The 22,943-nt window shown below is 42.7% G+C and overlaps 1 protein-coding gene across 4 annotated transcripts in view; it reads right to left on the minus strand.

Annotated features, from left to right (window-relative positions):
* Positions 1–22,943, minus strand: part of CDK14 (cyclin dependent kinase 14) — a 482,473-nt gene that overhangs the window by 246,652 nt on the left and 212,878 nt on the right. For all 4 annotated transcript variants that reach the window (XM_054020506.1, XM_054020507.1, XM_054020508.1 and 1 more), the window contains one exon: positions 18,642–18,736. In XM_054020506.1, coding sequence (XP_053876481.1) covers positions 18,642–18,736 — 95 coding nt within the window. The remainder of the gene's footprint in view (positions 1–18,641; positions 18,737–22,943) is intronic.

Below are 22,943 nucleotides of genomic sequence, written 5' to 3' on the forward strand. Positions count from 1 at the left end.
TCAAACCTTAATGAAAAGAGGTGAACACCCCCCATTTTATAACTGGAAAGAGACAGATTAAATGACTTGCCCAAGACAATACCTTGGAGTCTTTGAGAACATCTCAAAGGCAGCAAAATTACATGGGATTAACAAAGAGCAGGATTTGGCACAAGAAATATAGGATTAAAGGATAAGGATATAGGATTAAAAAGCCGTACTTGGACTATCATTATTTGTTTTGTTATTTTTCTCTGTAAACTGCCACAACAAATTTAAATTATTTATGCAAATAACTCATGGGTCAATATTTCATAACGTAATTAATTGGTTTTTGCTTGAAATGTGTTGCAGAATGTGACAGGTGATTCTTATTCAGTAAAACCACGATGTACATCTGCAGACATGTGTGCGCACAAGCAATTGTAGAGAGAGAAATAATCAGACAGAGAAAAGTTTATGTAAACTGTAATCTACTTCTGATGAAGAGGGAATATGTAAAGACATAAAATCAGAAACAAGGGTTAAAAATTTAGGTCCTCCCCTACCTTGCAACAAGGATTCAAATTATGAATAGATGAGTAAGCCACAAAGTACAGATGTCCAAGGACATGCTTTCGTGACTTATTTTAAAATCAAATATTTTGCCTTTTGACTTTAGCCAGTTTAGAGATATTTGAGAATCTACTATCAAACATGCAACAGCTCACACAGAAAGGCTAGGAAATCTCTCCCTAAAGATATAGTAAGTTACAGAAAATGAACTCTCTCTCACAAGCCTTTCTATAATAATTTTACTAATATAGTATTCTCCTAATTTGATTAGTCATTTCTATTCCCCATGCAGTATAATATCTCTCTCTCCTCTTCCTCAATCATGATAAAGCTACATGTGACTTTGCTGTTCCATAATTCTGCCTAATTGGTTTCAGCTGTCATTTCTGAAACTGAAATGCCTGGACAGCCCGGGGCTTGTGAATGGAAAAGGAAGTATTTCCAACCACATTCCCATCATGTAAAACCAGCAATGTGAAAGAGCTCTTCCATTAAAACAAAAACTGTACTATTTGGCTTCTGGCAATGACATCATGCAGCAGACAGATTGTATTGTTTCACTGAGGCAGCAAGACTGTTTCAAGCCATTCTTTCCTGTTAAAAAGAGTGCACACATTATTTATGCCCTAGCAGTTTTACTAACTGAAATAGTTTCCCATTTTCATTAACAAATTCTTAAACTGACAATACAGTTTACCAAAAACATTGATAGCTGCAATAACATTTAAAATGGAGGTTATAAAAGATCACAGGAAAGTTAATTTTATTTAAATGGAATCTATAAAGTAATCTGTTGATTGTTTTAGTACAGTTTTAGTCATCACTTTTGAAATTTCTGAAGCTTCTAAAATGTCATAGAACGCTGCACCATGGAAAGCAATGGAAATATTTGTACAATGATGTTCTCTATTCCCTTATATTGGAAAGGAAGAGGTTCACCACAGTAAGAAAGAATCCTCCTGCAAGCTATTTCACAAAGTGATACTCATGCAATCTTCAGACAGAGAAGGGGTGGCAACAGGAACAGCAGGGCTGAAGCAGCAAGGGGTCAAGGAGAAGAACATACATGAGGGATTTAAAAAAGAAAGAAAGAAACACCACATCTTTGAAAACAATTTTGCTAATAGATGTCTCTAGTGTCTTGGAATTCCCACAAACTAGCAACAAGGACAAATTTACTCAGAAACACATGAGTGATACTGTATAGAAGGAAAAAAGCACATAATTTATGCACCAAGTCTAACCAAGTGTTCTGTAAAGCAAACAGATGTGCCACTGATATGTGATTTTCTCATGGGTTTGGTGGTTCTTTAAGGAAAAAATTTTTGGTTATTAATTAACGCAAAGTTTCCTTTACGTACATGGAGAACTCCTGGATTTGTGCCACAGACATAGACTACTTTCAGAGAAGGCTGAACCATTTTTGTGGAGGGAGTTCCTGGATGTAAACTCCAAAATACACGTTCCATAGAATTGGGGAAGCAACAGGGGAGTCCATGGCTTACTCTTGCACTTTCCTGACGGACATAAATCCCCTCCTCTCCATATCTCTGCACCTCACCCATCCTCCATCTCCTCCAGAGACATTTATGTCCACATACTTTTGCTTGGAAACATGTAGCTAATGTGTGTGAACAAACACCACATTAAAATTTAAAATAAAACAATTGAGATACCTAAACTTATAATAATGCAATTTCAAGTGTATTTCAAATGTAAGGAGAGGAAAATGTAAGGTTCTCAATAGCAATATAAACTCAGCCAAACTGCTCCTCCTACAATATAAACAATAATAAATAGCATTAAATTAAACATTTATAAAGAAAGAGGAATAGAAGACATTGCATATGCCCAATATACTTATATTGGTAAGAGAACTGTAGCTTATTCACTTCCTAAGTTTTGAGTGTTTTAAATAACAAACAAGGTTAGAGCAACATATGTTTTAATATTTTAGTTTCCTTGTTTCTTCCCCAAACTCCCACCCCCAGGAACAGCAGACAAAGTGAAAGGATGCCATAAAGCACCTACCACTTTATACTTTGGTAGCAATTTACACCTGAGGATCACAAAGCATTTTATAAACATTGATTAATCAAACCTCACCATTCCTCTTTGAGCCAAGGCACTGGGTCGGGGGCTGCACCGCGCAGCTCTCGGAAGCCGCAGCATGGCCTCACTCCAGCTCCTACGCGCTCCAATGGGAGCTGCAGGGGCGGTGTCTGTGGATGGGGCAGTATGCAGAGCCACATGACTATGCCTCCGGGTAGGAGCCAGAGAAGGGACATGCCACTGCTTCCGGGAGCCGCTTGAGGAAGCACCACTCAGAGCCTGCACCCCTGAGCCTCTCCCCATGCCCCAATCCCTTGCCCCAGCCCTGATCCCCCTCCCGCTCTCCAAACCCCTCGATTCCAGCCCAGAGCACCTTCCTGCACCCCAAACCTCTCATCCCCAACCCCACCCCCACCCCAGAGCCCATACCCCCAGCTAGAACCTGCACCCCTTCCCGCACCCCAGCCCTGATCCCCCTCCTTCCCTCCAAATCCCTCAGTCCCAGCCCAGAGCACCCTCCTATACCCCAAACTCCTCATCTCCAGCCCCACACCAGAGTCCGCACCCCCACCCCAATTTTGTGAGCATTCATGGCCTGCCATATAATTTCTATTCCCCAATGTGGCCCTTGGACAAAAAGTTTGCCCACCCTGACTTACTGATATGTGAGGAAGATTGAGAGACCCTGCAAAACAACTTTGAACAGTGGCAACACAGTTCTGAACTGGGGGTATTTAGAGTGAATGATGGTAAGACTGAGGCTTTGATAACTGAGGGAGGATGATCTACCCCATACAAAATATTATAGGCACAGGAGAGCTAAGAAGCGTGAAAGAATTTAAATACTGAGGATCAGTGGTTGCTGACAATGGTGCCCTTCTAAGTGATGTTGTTCTGACCCCAGTTCTCTGTGATAAAAAGCCGCCAATAAAGTTAAAAGGTAGAAATATAAAACTGTAATTTGACTCATCCTAACGAATGGAACAGAGAGTTGGTTAGCTGCAAGAAAAGAAATCAGTATGCTTTCTACTACGGAAATGAAGTTGTTGAGATGGTCAAATGGTTGGACACTCTGGATAGGAAACAAAATGAGGTAATGAAGAGGCCTAATGCTGGTTGCCCCCAATTAAAGATAAGTTGAGGGAGGCTAGGCTATGTTGGTATGGGCATATCCAGCACAGACTTGGGAGTTATATTGGTAGGATGGCCCTTACAATGATCATGGATGGAAGATGATCAAGGGAGAAGTCAAAGAATTGGTTCATCAGCAGACCTTAGGAAGACCAATTTGCACAACAGCCAGGTGTACATCACAAAGTTTTTGAAGAAGGCTAGAAGAGTTGCCAACCCCCAATAGGGAAGTGACAAGAAAGACAACAACAATGACAAGCTCGAGCAGATTTAGCACGGGTATGTCTACAGAAGCTGGGAATTGCCCCACCACTCCCATTAGTGGCCTGAAGCGCCTTTAACCTGCATTACATTCAAGGAGAGTCAACACTGCAGTTACAGGGCCTAACCATTTAGGGCCTAATTTTCAGAGGTGCTGAGCATTGACTTCAATTGCAGTTAAAGCTACTCACCATCTCAAACTCAGACCCTTAAGGATTTTAGCTCTGCCACAGGCTTGTTCTACACCATCATTCAAACCACTTAATCTCTCTTTGCCATATTTTCCCCATCTGTAAAATGGGACTACTACTACTACTACTACTATATTATATCTCGGTCTCATCTGTAACACCACTTGAGAGGTGTTGGGAAGGTAAAGTCACTACTCCTCAAGTGCTTTGAGATCCTCATATAAAGGTCACTGCCGTGATACAGGCCTATTATGAAGAAATATTAGTTAAAGAAAGTACATAGATACCAACTATGTTATTTCAGTTAGACAGTTAGCATCATATTGCAAAATATTAGAAAAAGACTTTATACCTGGCATGCTTAGAACAAAGAGGCAGATCCTCAGCTTATGTAAATTTTCTTAGGCCTATGTTCCTTGAAGTCAGTGGTCTTATAACAATTTACACTTGTTGGGAATCTCCCATGTCTTTATTAAATGCTTAGAATACAAATTTATTTTTTTATTTTACAAAATATTATAACAAAGTAATTAGCCCTCTATGAGGATTAGCCACTTATAAAAGGTCAAATTGAAAAATTCATCTGCTTTTGTGTTGTGTGCACTAAAAAGAGCATTAACCTATTCTAGAGCAAAAACTGTATCTTTATAGCTTCACAAATCTTTAGAAGTTGCAAGGAAGAAATCTGTACCTTTGGGTAGGCAGCAAGCATGAAAAGTTTCAGCCCCAAAGGAGAATTTCTGAGAAAGTTTCAAACAAGAAGTTGTTATAATGAAACTCCTGAAGTAAAGACTATGCAAGTCACTACTAGGCGACCCCCTATAATAGACCTTGACCACATCCCTCAGATTCTTCTCCATAAGAGTTGGACCTGTCAACATCAGAAACACTTGGATTCTTCAGAGCAGGGAGGGACAGAGTCATGCAAATACTTTTTATAGGTGGGTATTTAAATGGAGAACAAGGCCTGCACATTTCATTCCTAGACAGCCCTCTGAACTGGCCAAGCAGACATTTGACTCTCAGGCAACTTGGTCTCGACAGTCAGTGGGATTCCCCCACAAGGTTGATGCAAACTTTGCAAGAACACATGCTTTGAGTTCTAGACTTCAAGGGAGCCAAGGGAACAAATGTGGAATTTGCAGCCTATCTCCTTTCTGCACAAAATAGAAGAAATGAAAAAATATGAAAAGAGAGAACAAAGTTTTCTTTTAAATATTGGCTGCACTAATTGTTACTGAAATTTTAATTGTGTCATTTCCAGTTGGGCTTCTTAATGACTTTTTAAAACTGTAGAATGGTTACATTCAGAGGCACAAAGCAAAGGTAACTGGAATTGACTCTTTTTATCAGACATTTGTTTTCAAAATATTTCTTATATAAATGTACTGTCAATCTGATTAAACTGAATGTGAAAGGCTGCATATAGGCTAATCTAGAGAAACTGCCTGTTTTCAGGAAAGATAAAGTACAGGCAATGATTTGGGGGGCGGGGGGGGAGTTAAGAAATATGTAATTAAGAAGATTTAGAAACATGATAAGCTTTTTGTTGGAAAATAATTTCCCCTTTCTTTTGCTTCCAAGAGGCCCATTCAATTAAAAAAATTGACTCAGACTTTAATTCTGTACCAAATTAGAGACAGCTTCTCATTTTAAGGGTCCCCTGAACTAAACAATAGTAGCAACCCACATTATTAAAAAAATCACTGAAAATTTTTAATGAAATTGGATAATCTTTACATTTTATTAACAGTTGAAATATTAGGTCAGTTTTTAATTTAGACAAAAAGAGTTAGGCAATACTGGCTTATTACTGAAACTAAAAAGATGAATGCTGTGTGGGACGCAGCCAGGATAATATTTATGGCAGATTTGCAATTGAAGACAAACTCTTCAGGACAATGTTTTAGAAATTTTAAACATACGTTTTAAAAGTATTTGTTTAAATAAAGAGTATTTTAAAGTAATTGTTATCCATGGAAAGCACAAATTTCTCATTTAGGCCCTGATCCAGCAAAGTACTTATGCACATGCTTCACTTTAGGCATAAGAATAATCCCATTCACTTTAATGGGGCTACTGATGTGCTTAAAGTTAAACATATAATTAATCATTTTGATAGATGGGAACTAAATTATAAAAATGTATCATCTTTAAGTAATTAAAATATTTCCAGTGAGATTTATCAACAGACAGGGCAGCTCACTCATTTCTAAAGATTTCATTTACCTATTTGACTCAAAAACTATCTGTCCTTGAATGCTGAGATTTTTTTGGTCAAACTTAACATTTATACAGAGTTTATAAAAGGATCAATAGATGTAAAGCATGATACAGAGATAAGCAATGTATTATGATTATAGGAATATCAGTGGAAGGTGTTATAAATGGTTATAATCCATAGTTACATGCAATTTATTGATCTGTTGCACTATCATAATTGATTAACCATTTGTTAAAACATATATTCATCATTTATTAATGTTTGGGTCAGTCCATCCAATTTCAGTTGTGAGGGAAATTAAAAAAAAGCAGCAGAAAAACCCATTGAAATTCCACAAAGTTTGTCTGGCGGGGCCAGGATTGAATGCCCTCCTAAGTAGCATCATTACCCCTCCCTCTAATTCTATGGAAACCCTTCAATATGCCCAGCTAATCTTCTCTCTCTCTCAGACACTGTCTACTTTTCACATTCATGTCTTCGTTCCTTCCTTCTGACTCCTATGTCTATAACTCCCTTGTCCTCCTTGTGTGCCAAGCAAATTTCCTTTTTCTCCTTCAGAAATCCCTGCAGAAATCTCACTTCCTCAAGCTAGTGTTGTTTTCATCACCAAACTGCACTCCAGCTTTAGCAGGACCTGGTCTCATATCTACTCATTTGAAAAACAATGCTCTCCCTAGAGCAGTATTCCCTTATCGCCTGTTCTCCATCTATAGGATTTCCTCTCCCTCTGCTCCTCCACCCATGTTCTATTGGCTTTTTCATTGTGTGGTCCAATGTAAATGTTGCTCCTCTATGCAGAGACCTTGGGACCCATGGGTAAAAGAAATGGGAAAAGCAGCTCTCTCCTCCCCTGGTAAAAGCAAATGGAGAGCTCCTCGCTTCACCCCTTTCCCAGACTTGGGGGAACCCTGCTCCCTCAGCTCTCCCCCTCCTTTCTGGCTGGTGAAGGAAGGACTCACTAAACAGGCAATCTGAGGTGGAGCAGCAGGAGTAGCTGGTGTCTGGCTGGAGAGTTTCTGGGTTTCTCAAGTCTTTACTGACAGTGAAGCAGGAGCAGCCACTGACAGGGGAGGAAAATGGGTCCAAAGCAGGAATCTCCTATCTACTTTTCACTCCTGTACTAAAAGATCTCTCTTCCCACTAATTTTCCCTCTCCCATAAAGGAGAGAGACCCACATTTCTTGTTCCTTCTTCCTTTCAAAGGGAGAAGGGAAGGAGACTCACCCTACTTTACCACCAGCTCCTCTTCCCCTCCTGAGATTTCAGACACAAGAGGCAGATGAGTGACCCCTGTATATAGTTTGCATAGTAGTCTGGGACCCTAAGGGGCACAGATAAATGTAAAAGAATTTGGTTCACTAATGCAGATTTTATTACATATCAACGTTTTTAATTATCTCTTTATTTTCAACTAGCATAATTCAACTCTTCTGACAAACAGGTCAAAAGCATTTTGATCTAAGTTATCAAAAACGACTTGAAAAATCTTAAAGAGACCTGATATTCAGACAGCAGGTGCTCAGTATTTTCTTAAATCAGGCCCCTTTAAGGTGTCTCAAGATGGGCACCCAGTCACTAATCATTTTTTAAAATTCAGGACTGTGGCTCTTAATTGTAACAAACTATATAGCTGTATTTATTATCAAACTGTGTTTATGTCAAACAAAAAACATTCACCTATTTCTGCCATAGGACAAAGTGCAAAAAATAGGAATGAATGCAATTTATTAAGCCAATTCTTTGCTTAAGCAAACTATATTTTGGGTCTTGTAATCAACCAATGAGAATTAACTTATATCTTTAATGGGAAGTAATTTTAAAAAATAAGACACACAAAGAATAAAATAGGCAAGGTAAATTGAAAATCCTTGGTTTAAAATTATATAGTCACGTTAGTCTGGCTTTTTTTTTTTTTTTTTTTTAAACACACTATTAATAGCATAGTTGAGGCATAAAAAAAAGGTTACTCACCCTTTTTGTAACTGTTGTTCTTTGAGATGTGTTGCTTATATCTATTCCAGTTAGGCGTGTGCGCGCGCCGCTGTCGGAAACTTTTCCCTAGCAGCTACCTGTCGGGCCGGCTGTGGAGCCCCGTGGAGTGGCACCAGTATGACGCTCTTTATACGACCCTGACAGCCCAACCCCACTTCAGTTCCTTCTTGCCGGCTACTCCGACAGAGGGGAAGATGGGGGGGAATGGAATAGATATGAGCAACACATCTCGAAGAACAACAGTTACAAAAAGGGTGAGTAACCGTTTTTTCTTCTTAGAGTGCTTGCTCTTATCAATTCGAGTTAGGTAACTCCCACGCCTTACCTCGGAGGTGGGGTCGGAGTCAAGGTATTGCCAACCGAAGTACCGCTCTGCTGAAGGCCTCATCATCCCTAGATTGGTGGACGATGGCCTAGGGCAACGTGAAAGTATGCACTGAAGACCACGTTGCAGCCCTGCAGATCTCCTGTAAAGGTACATGGGCCATGAAGGCTGCCAACGAGGCCTGCTCCCTCCTGGAGTGAGCTGTGATGGCAGGTAGAGGGACCTTCGCCAAATCATAACAAGCACAGATACATGCCGTAATCCAGGAGGAAATCCGCTGGGAAGAGGCTGGTAAACCTTTCATCTGCTCCGCTATAGCAACGAACAACTGGGTTGTCTTGCGGAACGGCTTTGTGTGGTCGATATAGAAAGCGAGTGCCCTCCTGCCATCCAGTGAGTGCAGCTGTTGTTCGCGAGGGCTGTTGTGTGGTTTTGGATAGAAGACTGGCAAGAAGATGTCCTGGCTAACATGGAAGCGGGACACCACCTTGGGAAGGAAAGCTGGATGAGGTCTAAGTTGCACCTTGTCTTTATGAAAGGTAGTGCACGGAGGCTCAGAGATGAGGGCCCATAGTTCAGACACGCGTCATGCTGATGTGATAGCCACCAGAAAGGCAACCTTCCAAGAGAGGTAGAGGAGTGAACAAGAAGCTAACAGCTTGAAGGGAGGGCCCATGAGGCGGGAGAGGACTAGATTGAGGTCCCAGGCCAGAATACGGGGCTTCACTGGTGGGGATGTATCTTTTCCAGACCTTTCAGGAAATGTCCCACGATGAGGTGTGTGAACACCGTTCGCCCAGAATCACCTGGGTGAAACACCGAGATGACCGTGAGGTGGACCTTGAGAGAACCAAATGCCAGACACTGGTCTTTCAGGTACACAAGATAGTCCAGGATACAAGGATGGGGCCCTGGAGGGGGAGCACCTGCCTTTGGGCGCACCAGCTAGAGAACCTCTTCCACTTCACCCTGTATGTGACTCTAGTAGATGGCTTGCTGCTCTCCAGAAGCACTTGTCTCACCGGATCCAAACAGGCAAGCTCTGCCTGGTTCATCCAAACAGGCAAGCTCTGCCTGGTTCACCTGAGTGAAGGAGGTGACTGTGGTTCTGTGTAATGAGGTCGGTAGTGAGAGGTAGCCGTATTGGTGCCTGGACCGATAAATCCATGAGGGTGGGGTACCAGCACTGGCGAGGCCAAGCCACCAGTATGATGTCCGCCTTGTCCCTGTGGACTTTGAGAAGCACCTTGTGGATGAGTGGGAATGGCGGGAAGGCGTAGAGCAGCTGACCGGACCATGGAAGCATGAACGCATCTGCGATCAAGCCTGGACTGTGGCTTCTGAAGGAGCAAAAGGTTGGGCACTTCCTGTTGGCCCACGTGGCGAACAGGTCGATTCGGGGAAGCCCCCAACTGCGGAAGATGGAGTGGATGATGTCCGGGTGAATCGACCACTCGTGCATAAGGAAACGTGTGCTCAGGCTGTCCGCCAGCACGTTCTGAATGCCCGGCAGGTCTGAGGCCTGGAGAATGATGGAGTGGGCTAGACAGAATTCCCACAATAGGAGGGCTTCCTGACAGAAGACGATCGGGCTCCACCTTGCCTGTTTGGCCATGGTATTGTTGGCCATGGCCATGGCATTGTTAGTCAAGATCGCTATGCAGTGGCTCTGCAAACGAGACAGAAAAGCTTGGCAGGCGAGGTGGATTGCCCTGAGTTCTTTGACGTTGATATGTAGAGCCAGATCCTCTACCTGTCATAAGCCCTGAGTTGTCAGGCTTCTGAGATGCGCTCCCCAACCCAACGCGGACGTGTCTGTGACCAACGTCAAAGTGGGTTGGGGAGGGTGAAAAGGAACCCCGGCACTTACCATGCAGAGATCCAGCCACCACCATAGGGAATCGAGGGTGTACCGCGGGATGCCCAGGCTGTCGTGGCCCAGGCGATGCAAGCATGGCTCGTGTCTGTGTAAGGGCCTGAGCCGTAACCTGGCATGTTGAGCCACATAAGTGAAGGATGCCATATGGCCTAGAAGACTGAGACACTGCCTCACCGTGGTGGTGGGGAAGCTGCAAAGGGTGCTGATTATCTGTGAGAGGGCCAGGTGACGCATCTCTGGCAGGAATGCTCTCGCTTGATTTGCATCCAGAACTGCTCCGATAAACTCTATTCTTTGAGTTGGGGTGAGTATGGATTTGTTGACATTGAGAATGATACCTAAACATTCGAGTGTGTCTCTATTTGCACCTGCAATTCCACCTACTGACGGGAGCGGCCCCAAAGGAGCCAATCATCCAGGTAAGGGTAGACATGCACGTGGTGGCGGTAAAGAAAAGCTGCTACAACCGCCATACATTTGGTGAAGACGCGAGGCGCTGTGCACAGCCCGAATGGGAGGGCCATGAACTGATAATGCACCTTGTTCACCACAAAGCAGAGGAACCATCTGTGAGACGGGGTGATAGATATGTGAAAATAAGCGTCTTTCATATCGAGGGTGGCGTACCAGTCTCCTGGGTCTAGGGAAGGGATGACTGTGCTCGGGGAGACCATGAGGAACTTCAAGCTATGAACTTGTTGAGCTCACGCAGGTCCAGAATGGGCCTGAGGCCCCCCTTCACTTTGGGGATGAGAAAGTATCGGGAGTGGAAACCCTTGCCTTTGAGCTCCTGAGGGACCTCCTCCACTGCTCCTAGAGTGAGGAGAGCCTGGACCTCCTGGACTAGAAGTTGCTCGTAAGAGGGGCCCCTGAAGAGGAACGGGCGAGGGGGATGGGAGGGTGGGAAGGAGCAGAAGTGGATAGAATATCCCACCTCTACCGTGCGGAGTGTCCGACGTAATAAGGGACCATGCCTGGTAGAAGCGGGATAGACAGTTCAGGAAAGGAGGATGAATAGCCGGGTTGTGGACTGGTAATCCATCCTCATGCACACCTTCAAAAAGGGCACTTAGGGCCCAGAGGAGGTTTGGGTTGCCCCGGCCCTACCCAGAGGGAGGGCGCAACGGCTTGCAACAACTATATCTATTTCTCCTACAGGAGAAGTTCTGTCTGGGCCTAGGGAAGAAAGATCACTGCTGGGTGGTTTGCGGTTTAAAGGGCTTCCTTTGGGTCGCCGGAGTGTTCATGCCGAGGGACATAATAGTGTTCCAGGAGTCCTTTAGGCTATGCAATCTGGAATTCGTTTGTTCAGCAAATAGGCCCTGGCCATGAAAGGGAAGCTCCTGTATTGTCTGCCGAACCTCCGGGGGAAGACCAGAGGATTGGAGCCAGGCATTGCACCTCATTGCAATCCCGGATGCCAGAGTACGCACCGCCAAGTCCGCGGCATCCAGGGAGCCTTGGAGGGAAGACCAGGCAACAGCTCTGTCCTCTTCAGAAATGGCCCCCAACTCCGCTCGTGACTAAAAAGGGAGAAGCTCTTTAAATTTTAAGATTAAGGACCATGAGTTATAGTTGTATCTGCTCAGGATCACAAGCTGATTTGGGTGCGGGGGCTTGCTGACCCTGCCTCTCCTTTTCATTCACCGCCTCCACCACAAGAGAGCATGGGGGAGAGTGGGTGAAGAGATACTCAAATCCCTTAGTGGGAACAAAGTATTTACGCTCAGCCCCTTTGGCTGTAGGGGGAATGGAGGCAGGCATTTGCCAAGTAGTTTTGGCCTTGGACTGAATTGTCTTTATAATGGGTAATCCTACCCTAAAGGGCCCCTCTGGTGCCAGGATGTCCACTATAGGGTGGTCCTCTTCAACCACTTCCTCCTCCTGGAGGTTCATATTCAGGGCCACCCGTCAGAAGAGTTCCTGCAGGGCCCTGTAGGTCCATGGGTGGTGGTCCAGACGTGGAAGTGCCCACCACCGCTTCGTCAGGGGACGACGAGGAAGAAGCCACCAGCAGGACCGGTTCTGTGGCGGCCTCTTGATCCTGAGGGACTGGGTCCTCACAAGCACCAAGTGTAGTCTCCACAGGCGGATGTGGGACTGGGTCCGGGTTTTGTGGTGGGCAGCTGAGGGTTGCCTCTGGGAGGCAAGATCCTGAACAGGAAGGCAGAGGGTTGCCAGGAGGGGCACCCTGGGCCTGATGGTACTCCCAGAATTGCCACCGGGGCTGCCATTGGGGTGCCGAAGCGTCCTGCCTTAGGCTCCCCAGCCCTGATCTGGGTGCCTCAGTCACCCTTGATGCCCTGCCTGATCTGAGGGAGGGCGATCTTGAGTGGGACAGCTAAGGGGGAGCAGAGTGAGACCGCACCAAAGAGGCATCCTGCTCTGACGGCGCTGTGAGCAGGAGCAGTGCCGGGAGCAGGAGCGGTGCCACTAGATAGAGTGGTGCTGGAATAGAGCACGGTGCCGGGATGTAGAGCGGTACTGCTGCATAGAGTGGGTGCCAGTCCGTCGAGCAAGGCCTGGAAGGTGCAGGCTGAGTCCGGTGCTGAGAGCGGCGCCGCGAGGTCACAGAGTGGGACCTGGACCTCGAGCAGGACCACAACCTATCCACCGACGACCACCTCGAGCGGGAGCGGCTCCGAGGGTCAGGGCTGCGAGACCAGTGCTGCGAGTCAGATCAGTACGGGGCATAGGTGCGACGCCGGGACTCAGAGCGGCGCGGAGATCCTGGTCGGGGGGCAGATGAGCCAAATATGGCCGGCTTGCCTCTGGACGGTGCCGTGCCTCGAAGGAGTTGAGGCCTCGTAGTCAGAGACTTGGGTGTCATCATCTCAATGAGCTCCCTATCGGCTTCGAAGGTGTACGGAGTGGAAGGCATCATGACCTCCCCCACATGCAGCCGCGGTGAGTCCAGGAGCACGGGACTTCCTGGGGAGACAGGGGCCCTCAATGATTGTCCCCGGCCCGAGGGTCTGTCGGCCATAGGCCCGTTCCCTGCACCGTCCCCTTCCGGAGGTGCAGTGTCCATGGCAGGCCGCTGGGAGGACTTCCCCTTGGCCTGTTTCTTACAGGACAGCCGGTGAGTGAGAGCAGTGCCAGGGAGAGAGCTTCTGCGGCCCGGAGGACCGGCAGCTCCTGGGTTGGCATGCCGAGTCCTTTCTCGGCACCACAGGAGGAGCGCTCCGCACTGAGGCGCTCGGGACTGGGTCCTGCTGCGGACAGAGGTCTGACTCCATAAGGAGTTGCTTTAGGCATACATCCCTCTCCTTCCTGGTGCGAGGCTTGAAAGCATTGCAGATCTTGCACTTGTCTGATTGATGGGTTTCTCCTAGACACCGGAGGCAGGAGTCGTGGGGGTCGCCTGTGGGCATAGGCTTAGCACAGGAACTACAAGGTTTGAAGCCCTGAGACGGCATGCCCTGAGGCCCTGCGGGACGCGTGTTGGAGGGGAAGCCCCCCCAACCATTAAAGATTACAATTAACAACTAAGAACTATTAACTAACAATGGGTAACTATATACAGAGATTAGCAAAAGAGCTAGGGATTAGGGGGACACTTGCAAGCAAGAGACCACTGTTCCAACAACCGTCACTGGCAGTAAGAAGGAAATGAAGGGGGGTCGGGCCGACAGGGTGGTATATAGAGTGCCATACCGGCACCACTCCAGGGGGCTCCACAGCCGGCCCAATGGGTAGATGCTAGGGAAAAGTTACTGACAGCTGTGCACGCGGTGCACACACCCCCCTAACTGGAATAGATATGAGCAAGCACTCGAAGAAGAATATAATTATTCCTCACTAAGAATCATGCTTTCAATTATCACATATCTGTTCTCATTTCAATTCTTGTTCATAAATATTAAAAGCATAATGAAAAGTATTACTACATATATTCATTTTTCATATGCCATGCATAGAAGGACATAACTAGTTCAGTTATTGATAATATATTTGCATAATTATGTGTCATACTACAAATCTCATTACTGTTTAGAGATCTCATTGTACTAAGCTTGTACCAATGTTTACTGTAGATTTCTGAAATTAGTTTAATGTTTATGGATAAATTTGTCTTCCTTCTAAAAAGACAAATGAAGAACTAATAATTCCAACTAGCGCCAAGTTTAGTAAACGCAGATGTGAAACCTTCTTCAAGGAGCTCTGCTTCATCTCTCAACCGCAACCCTCATCACTTCCTCTAAGTTGGCTCAGTGTGAAGGTGGCTTATGCACCTTTCTGTAGCTGATACACCCCACAAGGTAATACCATCTTCTGAATAGGGCCTTTACATGCTCCTCTACTGGAGTGTGCTGGTGAATAGGTTTTTGTCTGCAGTCTCACAAGCCACAAAGTGCATTTTCAGGACAAGTGGAGACAAAAATAGAAGATAATTCCACTATTAAAGGTGAGACTAAATATTTTTCATTTGATTTTGGAGAAATTGTATTAATGTTATTTACAAATGGCCTCAACAAAATTACACTAACAAAACTGAGAAGCAAACATACATACTATCCTACAGGCGAAAAGGAACCAACTAATGAGGAGGGAGGGTATCAGCCACCCAGAACACAACATACTGCACTGCAGGAAGGGCAAATATTTAATCAAGGACCCAAATCTTAAAAAATTTGACATCAACTGCAACATTCACACAGAGTGCATCGGACTTTTATTTTTAGGGACTTCTGTAACAGAACCCAATGCAGCTAACTACATGGTACCAAATTTACCTGCCACAGAAAGATGAAAGACTGAGTCAATCCTACCACAATTTGAAACAATGGTTCCAGGGAGTCCAAATATTCCAATCTATTCAGGGAATAGCAGGTGCCTTTCAGTCAATCAGTTATAAATTTAAATTTTTCTCTTTAGTCTTGTGTTCAGCAGAGCTTGAATAATGTTCAATTATTCATGAATAATTAGTCGATGTAATAATCGCCAAAGCATGCCAAGAATTATGCCCTACTATTAAACTACAGTATATATTATCCAAGACTGACATTAGTTCTGTCATTCAGATGGTACATCTCTCTCCTGGGACTGAAGGATGTGGGGTCAAATATCACACCAGGACTTTGCTTTGTATGCAAAGCGGACATTTCATTGTGGTACCAGAGGAGGTGTTTCTGTCAGATGAGTTGTCAAAACAAGGACCCTCCTTTCTGATTCTGGTGGCCATCAGTGGAAGTTAAAAAATGTGGGGGCGGGTGAGGGGGGACATATATATAAAATCAATCAAGTGACTATGTGGACAGACAAGATTCCAATAAAGCAACTTCCAATTTGAGCTATTGCTGAGCACATAAAGGAGGTCACATTTGCCTATCCAGTCACTATACTATCCGTTTCTAACTCATTACTGTAAAGCATTTTGTAATACTTTGAGTCTGAAGGATGCTACATGAAACTAAACTCCATTCTACTCTTTCACGGTCAGCTCTGAAATTGGATAGCCCTGATAAATTAATACCGATGGCATACTTTAGATTATCTATGGAATCATCACCAAACTGACGACCTCCTGGCTCTATTTGCTGAACACTCTTTCAGATCACTAACCATTCATCACTTATTTAATTACTCCATCTCAAAAGATTTTTATTAAGTTTGAAATTGTCATTAGTGAGACTATAATAATAATAGTTCACTTTTAGAGCAGCAACATATTATAAAATCAGCAATAGGTAGGAACTAAAGCAAACATGAACCTCCTGTAAGTTCTTTAGGCCTCGGTCCTGCAAATACTTATGGACATGTTTAACTTTACTCAAAAGTAGTCCAATGCCTTCAGTGGGATCACTCACATGCATCAAGTTAAACTCAGATGTAGGTGTTTGAGATGTTGGGCATTTTAGATTCTTAACTTGCATTTTATTTATATATATATACAATATTGTTGAATTTCACTGCTGCAAAAGGACCCATAATGGTTATTGAAGTTATTTCCTCATATCTTTACCAATTACTTTTGAGTATTATAACTTGGAAACTGAAATGGCCTCAGTCTTGCAAGGTCCTGAGCACCCTCAACTTCTAATGAGTTAATGGGAGTTGAAAGTACTCAGCACCTCATAGGTTTCAGCCTTAAGGCCCCAGTTCAGAAATCATTTACGAGTTCAATGGGACTGCTCGCAGGCACGAAATTAAGCAAGTGTGTCATAAATTTTTTTGCAGGATAAGGGCCTAAGCATTTTTAACTCAATATGGGGGAGGTGTAAATATTAGAGATGGTTGGGAAAAGCCAGATGTTTGAAATAGACAAAAAAAGGCAACAAATCCCATGAAATTTCTCATGGAAAACATTTTTCATTTCTCAGCCAGCACTACTCAATAGATCTAAACAGTAGTTGACATAAGATTGCAAAACTGTATTCATGTAAAATTATACAAATATATCTCCACTGTCTGTTACATAATATTAGATGTCAAGACTTTTTTAATGCCGATTCAGTTTATAAGTTAGACACACTGGAACAATTGATTAAACAAAAGCAATCAGGTTTGTGTTGATGTCTCTACACCTGATGTAGGGAAACAGTGATGTATGCAGCTGCTCTGCACTAGTCTTCTGTAGCCAAATAACCACATTATTAAAATATATCATTTACATGCAAACAAATGAGGTGAACGTCTTCTCCAGATGATAAACAGTGTACTTCATCTTGTAAAAATTAAGGGATGCTACTGAGAAGAGGAGGAAAAGCAACTATGCTGTCTTAAGTATTAATCCAATCCATATTAATTTTATTGTAAAATTAGTCAAAGTTTAAAAAAAAACCAAACTAGTAATGCAAAAAATGCAGAGCCTTATTGACTACAGTACAATTAATAGAATATCTGTCAAGTCAAAACTCCTCTAGACTCATTTGTTTTATATAAATTACATGTTCTTAGATCCATCTGTGAAAATTGGGAGGTTAATTATGATGGTACACTGCATGATTCCACAGCTAAATGCTGAAGTAGTTCTACACCAGTACCATATGTCTGTCTTAGGAAAATGTAGAAAGATTAATTAGGAGTTCAAGCCCAAGATTTGGGAAAGTAATACTCTGAACACAATTAGATCGTTACACTGTGTACTATGCAAATTGAAGTTTTAATTAATAGCTGAAACATCAGTCGGGGGGAAAATAAATCTATGAAGCCTAAATTGTATGCATCAGACCTTCCTTACTGGCACTGCTTACTAATGAAGGTCCTTTCAGAAACCATGCACTGGCTAGTCACAACAAAAGTCATTTTCACTTGTCACATTCATTTGATGTAGATATTACCTGTGGAGCATTTTAATCCTATTTGCTCTCCTTAACCATTTTTTAATTACCATCTATCCTGACACTAAAGAAAATGTTCTCATAAATAGGCCAGGCCCAGGACACACATTAAATAAGCCAGCTGAAAAGTCAGTTTAACATTACAGTGACCTGAAGTGTTCTTACAGCCACTTAACTGCCTCAGACACAGGGCTATTGTAGCAAGCTTTCCAGTTTCAAGATATTCCATTACAAAACAGCTCCTTTTATAACAGTCACTCTTATGGAGAGAGCAATGGGTTATCATGTGCCTGTTCCAAATCCCACTGAAGTTAATGAGAGTTTTTCCATTTACTTCAATGGGCTTTGGATCATTCACTAAAACTAGGCTTGGCAGAATTCTATTTTTATTTTTTCGTAATTTCAATGGATAAAAAACTCAAAAAGAAATGTTTTTATTTTGATCAATTTAAATTTTCACAGTTGCTGGCTGTAAGAGGGAGGTCAGAATTATTTCTCGACAGCAGATATTGAGATTCAAAACATTATAACTTATAATCATTATAACACAAATTGTCAAAATCCCATGTCAAAATATACAAAGTAAATATCTTTCAATCAAACTCTGAAGTTCTTAAGCAGCATTTTTCTTATGTTGCCTATCTGTAAATTTTAATAATCATAGATGGAATCACTTTTGTCGCTTTGTGCATGTACGATAAATCAACATTTACCAACAAAAATTAAATTCTTCTGAGCTTACCTAGCACATTAAATTAATTTTACTTACCACATATTCAAACACAAGTGTCAATGTCTCCTTGGTGTGAATGATGTCATGAAGCAGCACAATGTTAGCATGTTTCAGTCCTTTCAAAAGAGAAGCTGCAAAGCAAAATGTACACATTATAAAGAACATATTACTTCCACAAGAAATAAATATTTTATAGTGAAGGATTAGCCCATTTGTTTTTAAAATGATTAGGATGGTAAATCAGTCACTCTCCAGATTTCATTCGCTGGCTGGCCATCAATGGCTTTGTCCTGAGGGGTGCTAAAATGCCCTCAATTTCATCCTTCCGCATGTCTCAAGATTAGGGTTAGGCAAAATTTTGGGGCAAAACTTTTCACTCCAAAAGTACAGATTTGAATCAACCAAAATATTTCACAAATTTGTGTCAAATTCACTGGTCAAAAAAAACTAAAAATAAATCCGGACAAAAACAAAACGGTTCACTTTGAAAATGTTTAAGTGAAACATTTCAGTTTTTTTCTAGTTTTTTTTAAAAAGGTTTATATATATATGAAAACAATTCAGGAAATTTAAATTTGTGAAATGTCTTGGTTGACCCAAACCTGCATTTTTGGGTTTAAATTTTTCAATATGAATGACTTTGTTTTGAAATTTATTTCAATTTTATTAATAAAAAAATGTTCATAACAAAGCAAAATATTTTGTTCAGCCCGAAGTGGTTTTTTTGTGTGTGTTTTTTTGTTTTGTTTTGTATTTGTTTTTAACTTTTTGGTTTGCTGAAAAATATGATTTCTTTTTGTCTTGGGTCTACCCAAAATGACCTTCCATCCCCCAGTTTTCAGCACAGCCAGTGAAATGAAAAATCATTTATTCTCACAGCACTAATGAGGATAAAGCCCAGACAGTGAAATGAAAAATCATTTATTCTCACAGCACTAATGAGGATAAAGCCATCCTTCTCTCAATGTTGTCTTCTCCATTTTGCCAGTCAAACTCAACCCTGCTCTGAGGCAGAAATAACAGGGGTTTCATATGAGTGGTCTCCACTGAGTGACTCAAACCATTACCTTCTAGCCTATCAAATGTTTATGTTGATTTTATAATCTAAAATCTTTTTGTATCTCACATAAGATTTATCTCAGATAAGATCTGAACATTTTTCAAAATGACATTTCCCTTTCATAGGCAAAACACAAAAGGAGCTTTCTAACCAAAGGCAATCATATATTCTGTACATAGCACTTTGATAACTTCCCCCCATACACATTCAGATTTGTGGGAATTAACTATTTGTATTAGTCAGTGACAATAAAAAAATAAGTTAAGCAGTGTTTTCATATCTTTTTATAAATGTTATCAATTCATATTTCTTATTAACATCAGGGTTTTAGAATAGTGACAGAAATCTTTGTCTACTGAATCTGCAGAAGATTCCCCACAAAAAAAATTATTTTGCACTGCAATGCATATTTAATGCTTGCTTCACAATGAATAATTAACTTGTATATTTAATGTTCCACAAAATATGCCATAGCTAAGCAATATGATATGACAAGCCATGTGTTGTTACCAATGTCAACATGTCATTGGTGCCTCGTCATGCATACATCTGAGAAGGATTAATACCAGTTATCATCATGGAGTATATTACACATAGAAATATATGGTATGTCTCGGTAGTCATTTACCGTGACTAATTTTTCCTCTTCCCCTCTTCCCTGTTGTTTTGGAAAAAAATGAAGCACCAGATTGTGCCCAACATCATCTGCATGTGGGCATCCCTCTTTCCCATGCACAGAAGAGACTCAAACACTTCCATGGAACAGAGTAGAGTGCACTCTGAAGGGTTGGGACTCACCCAGGAGATCAGGAATGGACAGCCATGCTTTGAGCGGAGGCATGCACACATTGTCTCCCAAACTGGCCCTCTAGGGATTACCCCTGAAAATGTAATACAGCCCTGGGCAACAACTCCATTGCAATGTGCAACTCGCCCCCACTCCATTTAAGGATTCTTGTTTGGCTGTCCCAGCTAGCACCCCCCTACTGGAGCTATGTGTGAGGAAGTGGAGGATGATGGGATAGGGACACACCAAGGATCCAGAGCCAGTGATCCACATAGATGACTTTGGCCTCAGGTGACTCCTACAGGATTTGTGGAACTTGAAGGCTGGATCCCAGGCTCATTGACCAAAGATGAGGCAAACCCCTTCTCTTGATAGAACAGTTGGGGGAATGCCACAAAGGATCATGGCTGAGATTTCCTCTCCTTTAGTCCCCCCTATTCCTGTAGCTTTTACTACTGCTTGATATCAGGAATGTTCAATCTCACAATTTCAGTATAAAAGGCCAAATTAAAGCTGTTACTGGTGCGTGTCACAGGGTGGCTGGTCCCAGTAAATTAAGTAGGTCCAGCACCCCTGTTCCACAACAGGTACTTTGGCCAATTAAGAGAGCGGGGGCAGCACCTGGGTCTATAAAAGATGAGGGACAATCAGAGGGAAGGGGAGATCCAGTGAGAGAAGAAAGCTGGTGAGTTAAGACTGCCAGAGTCAAGAGCCTGGAGGAGCACTCCAAGCAAACCTGCAGAAAGCTATCTGCAGACCATTCCTGGAAAGAGGACAGAATTATCAGGAGGCCAGTGGATGGGCTGGCCTGCTATCCTTCCAGTGCCACAGAGCCATGGCCAGAGAGGCTGGTGAGGACTGAAAGCTGAGAGCAGCAGAGGGAGATGCCTGCTGGCTCTCAGAGCCAGGGCATGGTGAGGGGCACAGAGGCTGCACTGCAGTTTATAACCAGAATGTGGTGAGGAGCAGAAGTGCTCTACTTGATGCAGTTTCTGGATTATGGTTATGGGACTTGTTTGTGGGACTTTTATAATAAATTAACCCCTCAAGGGATATATATATTCAGAAAAACTATTTCCACAATTTCGGGAGACTCAAAGGGAAACTGAGGTAGGCGCACCTCTCATGCCATGGCCTGTCACAGGAGGGTGCTCTAGGCAGGGCCACCTTATGACAGTAAGTTAACAATCACCTAAAGGAGATAAACACTTCAGGCAGTCACCTGATCAGTGAACAGCTAATAACACTAATATAGGAATATTTTAAAAACTCTAGCATTTCTTTATCCCTCCGGACATTAGCTAATTCTTACCCGTTCATTATGCTTTTACTGGGGTATCACTAGAAGATCTATAGTACCTGGAGGGAGAAATTTTTGGCCATTGGGAGCCAAAACCAAATTGGAATTTTTCTCGGAGATGAGTCCTGACTGACCCGGCTATCAAGGAACAAACACAGAGGTGGAATGTATCAAAAAGAGAGGAGCTGACATGGAGCTCAGAGGAGGTAAACAGGTAGTAAGAAACTCCATTAACCAGTTTATCTTTAGTAACAGCTATCATTCAACAAGGAACCAGGGTAAGTGGAACAGGCTGTTTTGGAAAGAGGAAAGGAAGCAAGGAAGATCATAACACAATTTTAATAATTGTCTCAGTTTATAACCTTAAGGAGGACTATAATTGTGTTCAAGTTGTAGGGTAAAAGCCAACTAAATACACACACTTTTTTTTTTTAATGGAAAGATGTGAACAGCAGACAGAACGTGATACTACATAAAGCCCTCACCCCTTTTCAACTCACCATCCCACTCTCCCCATACAGAGGGACGCATTAAAAATATCCTGACACAAGCTTAGTAGAGCTACATGCTGAAATAGTATTTATAACCTCTCTCAGTCTTCACTGTTCAGGCTACCTCCTCTAGATGGCTATTACTTCATTGTTAAAACCTCTAAATGGGTCATTAAAGCTTAAACAGTACATTGCAAGCAACACACCCTCAGGTTTTTGTACAGTCTCTCCTCCTACACATACCCCCTTACTCCTGCCTCTCATTTATCATCTGTAATAGCTAATTCTCTCCCTTATCTGACTGTTTTTTTCTGGATCTTCAATATCTACCACAGGCCACAAGAATTACAAAATGGCTGCTATGGGTTCTTTGCCTCCCATATTAGTCCCACAGAAAGAAGTAAATAATAGAGTAGTTTAATATACATGGAAAGAAAAATCCTTCTCGACTGTCATTACATATGTAATATTTTTATATTGTGGAAACCAAAAATCAGTTCTGCCATAAGTTACATTGGTGTAAATCCAGGGTAACAGATGCAATCAATGGAGTTGCTCTGCATTTACATTAATGTAACTAATGGAAGCAATATGGGAGACAAATTCTGCCTATTGTTTTTGAAAACTATACCAAGAGACAACACAAAACATTTCTTGACCCATAGGCTAAACATGTGTGATTTAATAAGTGGACTGCATT

Source organism: Malaclemys terrapin, chromosome 2, assembly GCF_027887155.1.
Source record: "Malaclemys terrapin pileata isolate rMalTer1 chromosome 2, rMalTer1.hap1, whole genome shotgun sequence".
In the NCBI taxonomy this organism is placed as follows: Eukaryota; Metazoa; Chordata; order Testudines; family Emydidae; genus Malaclemys; species Malaclemys terrapin.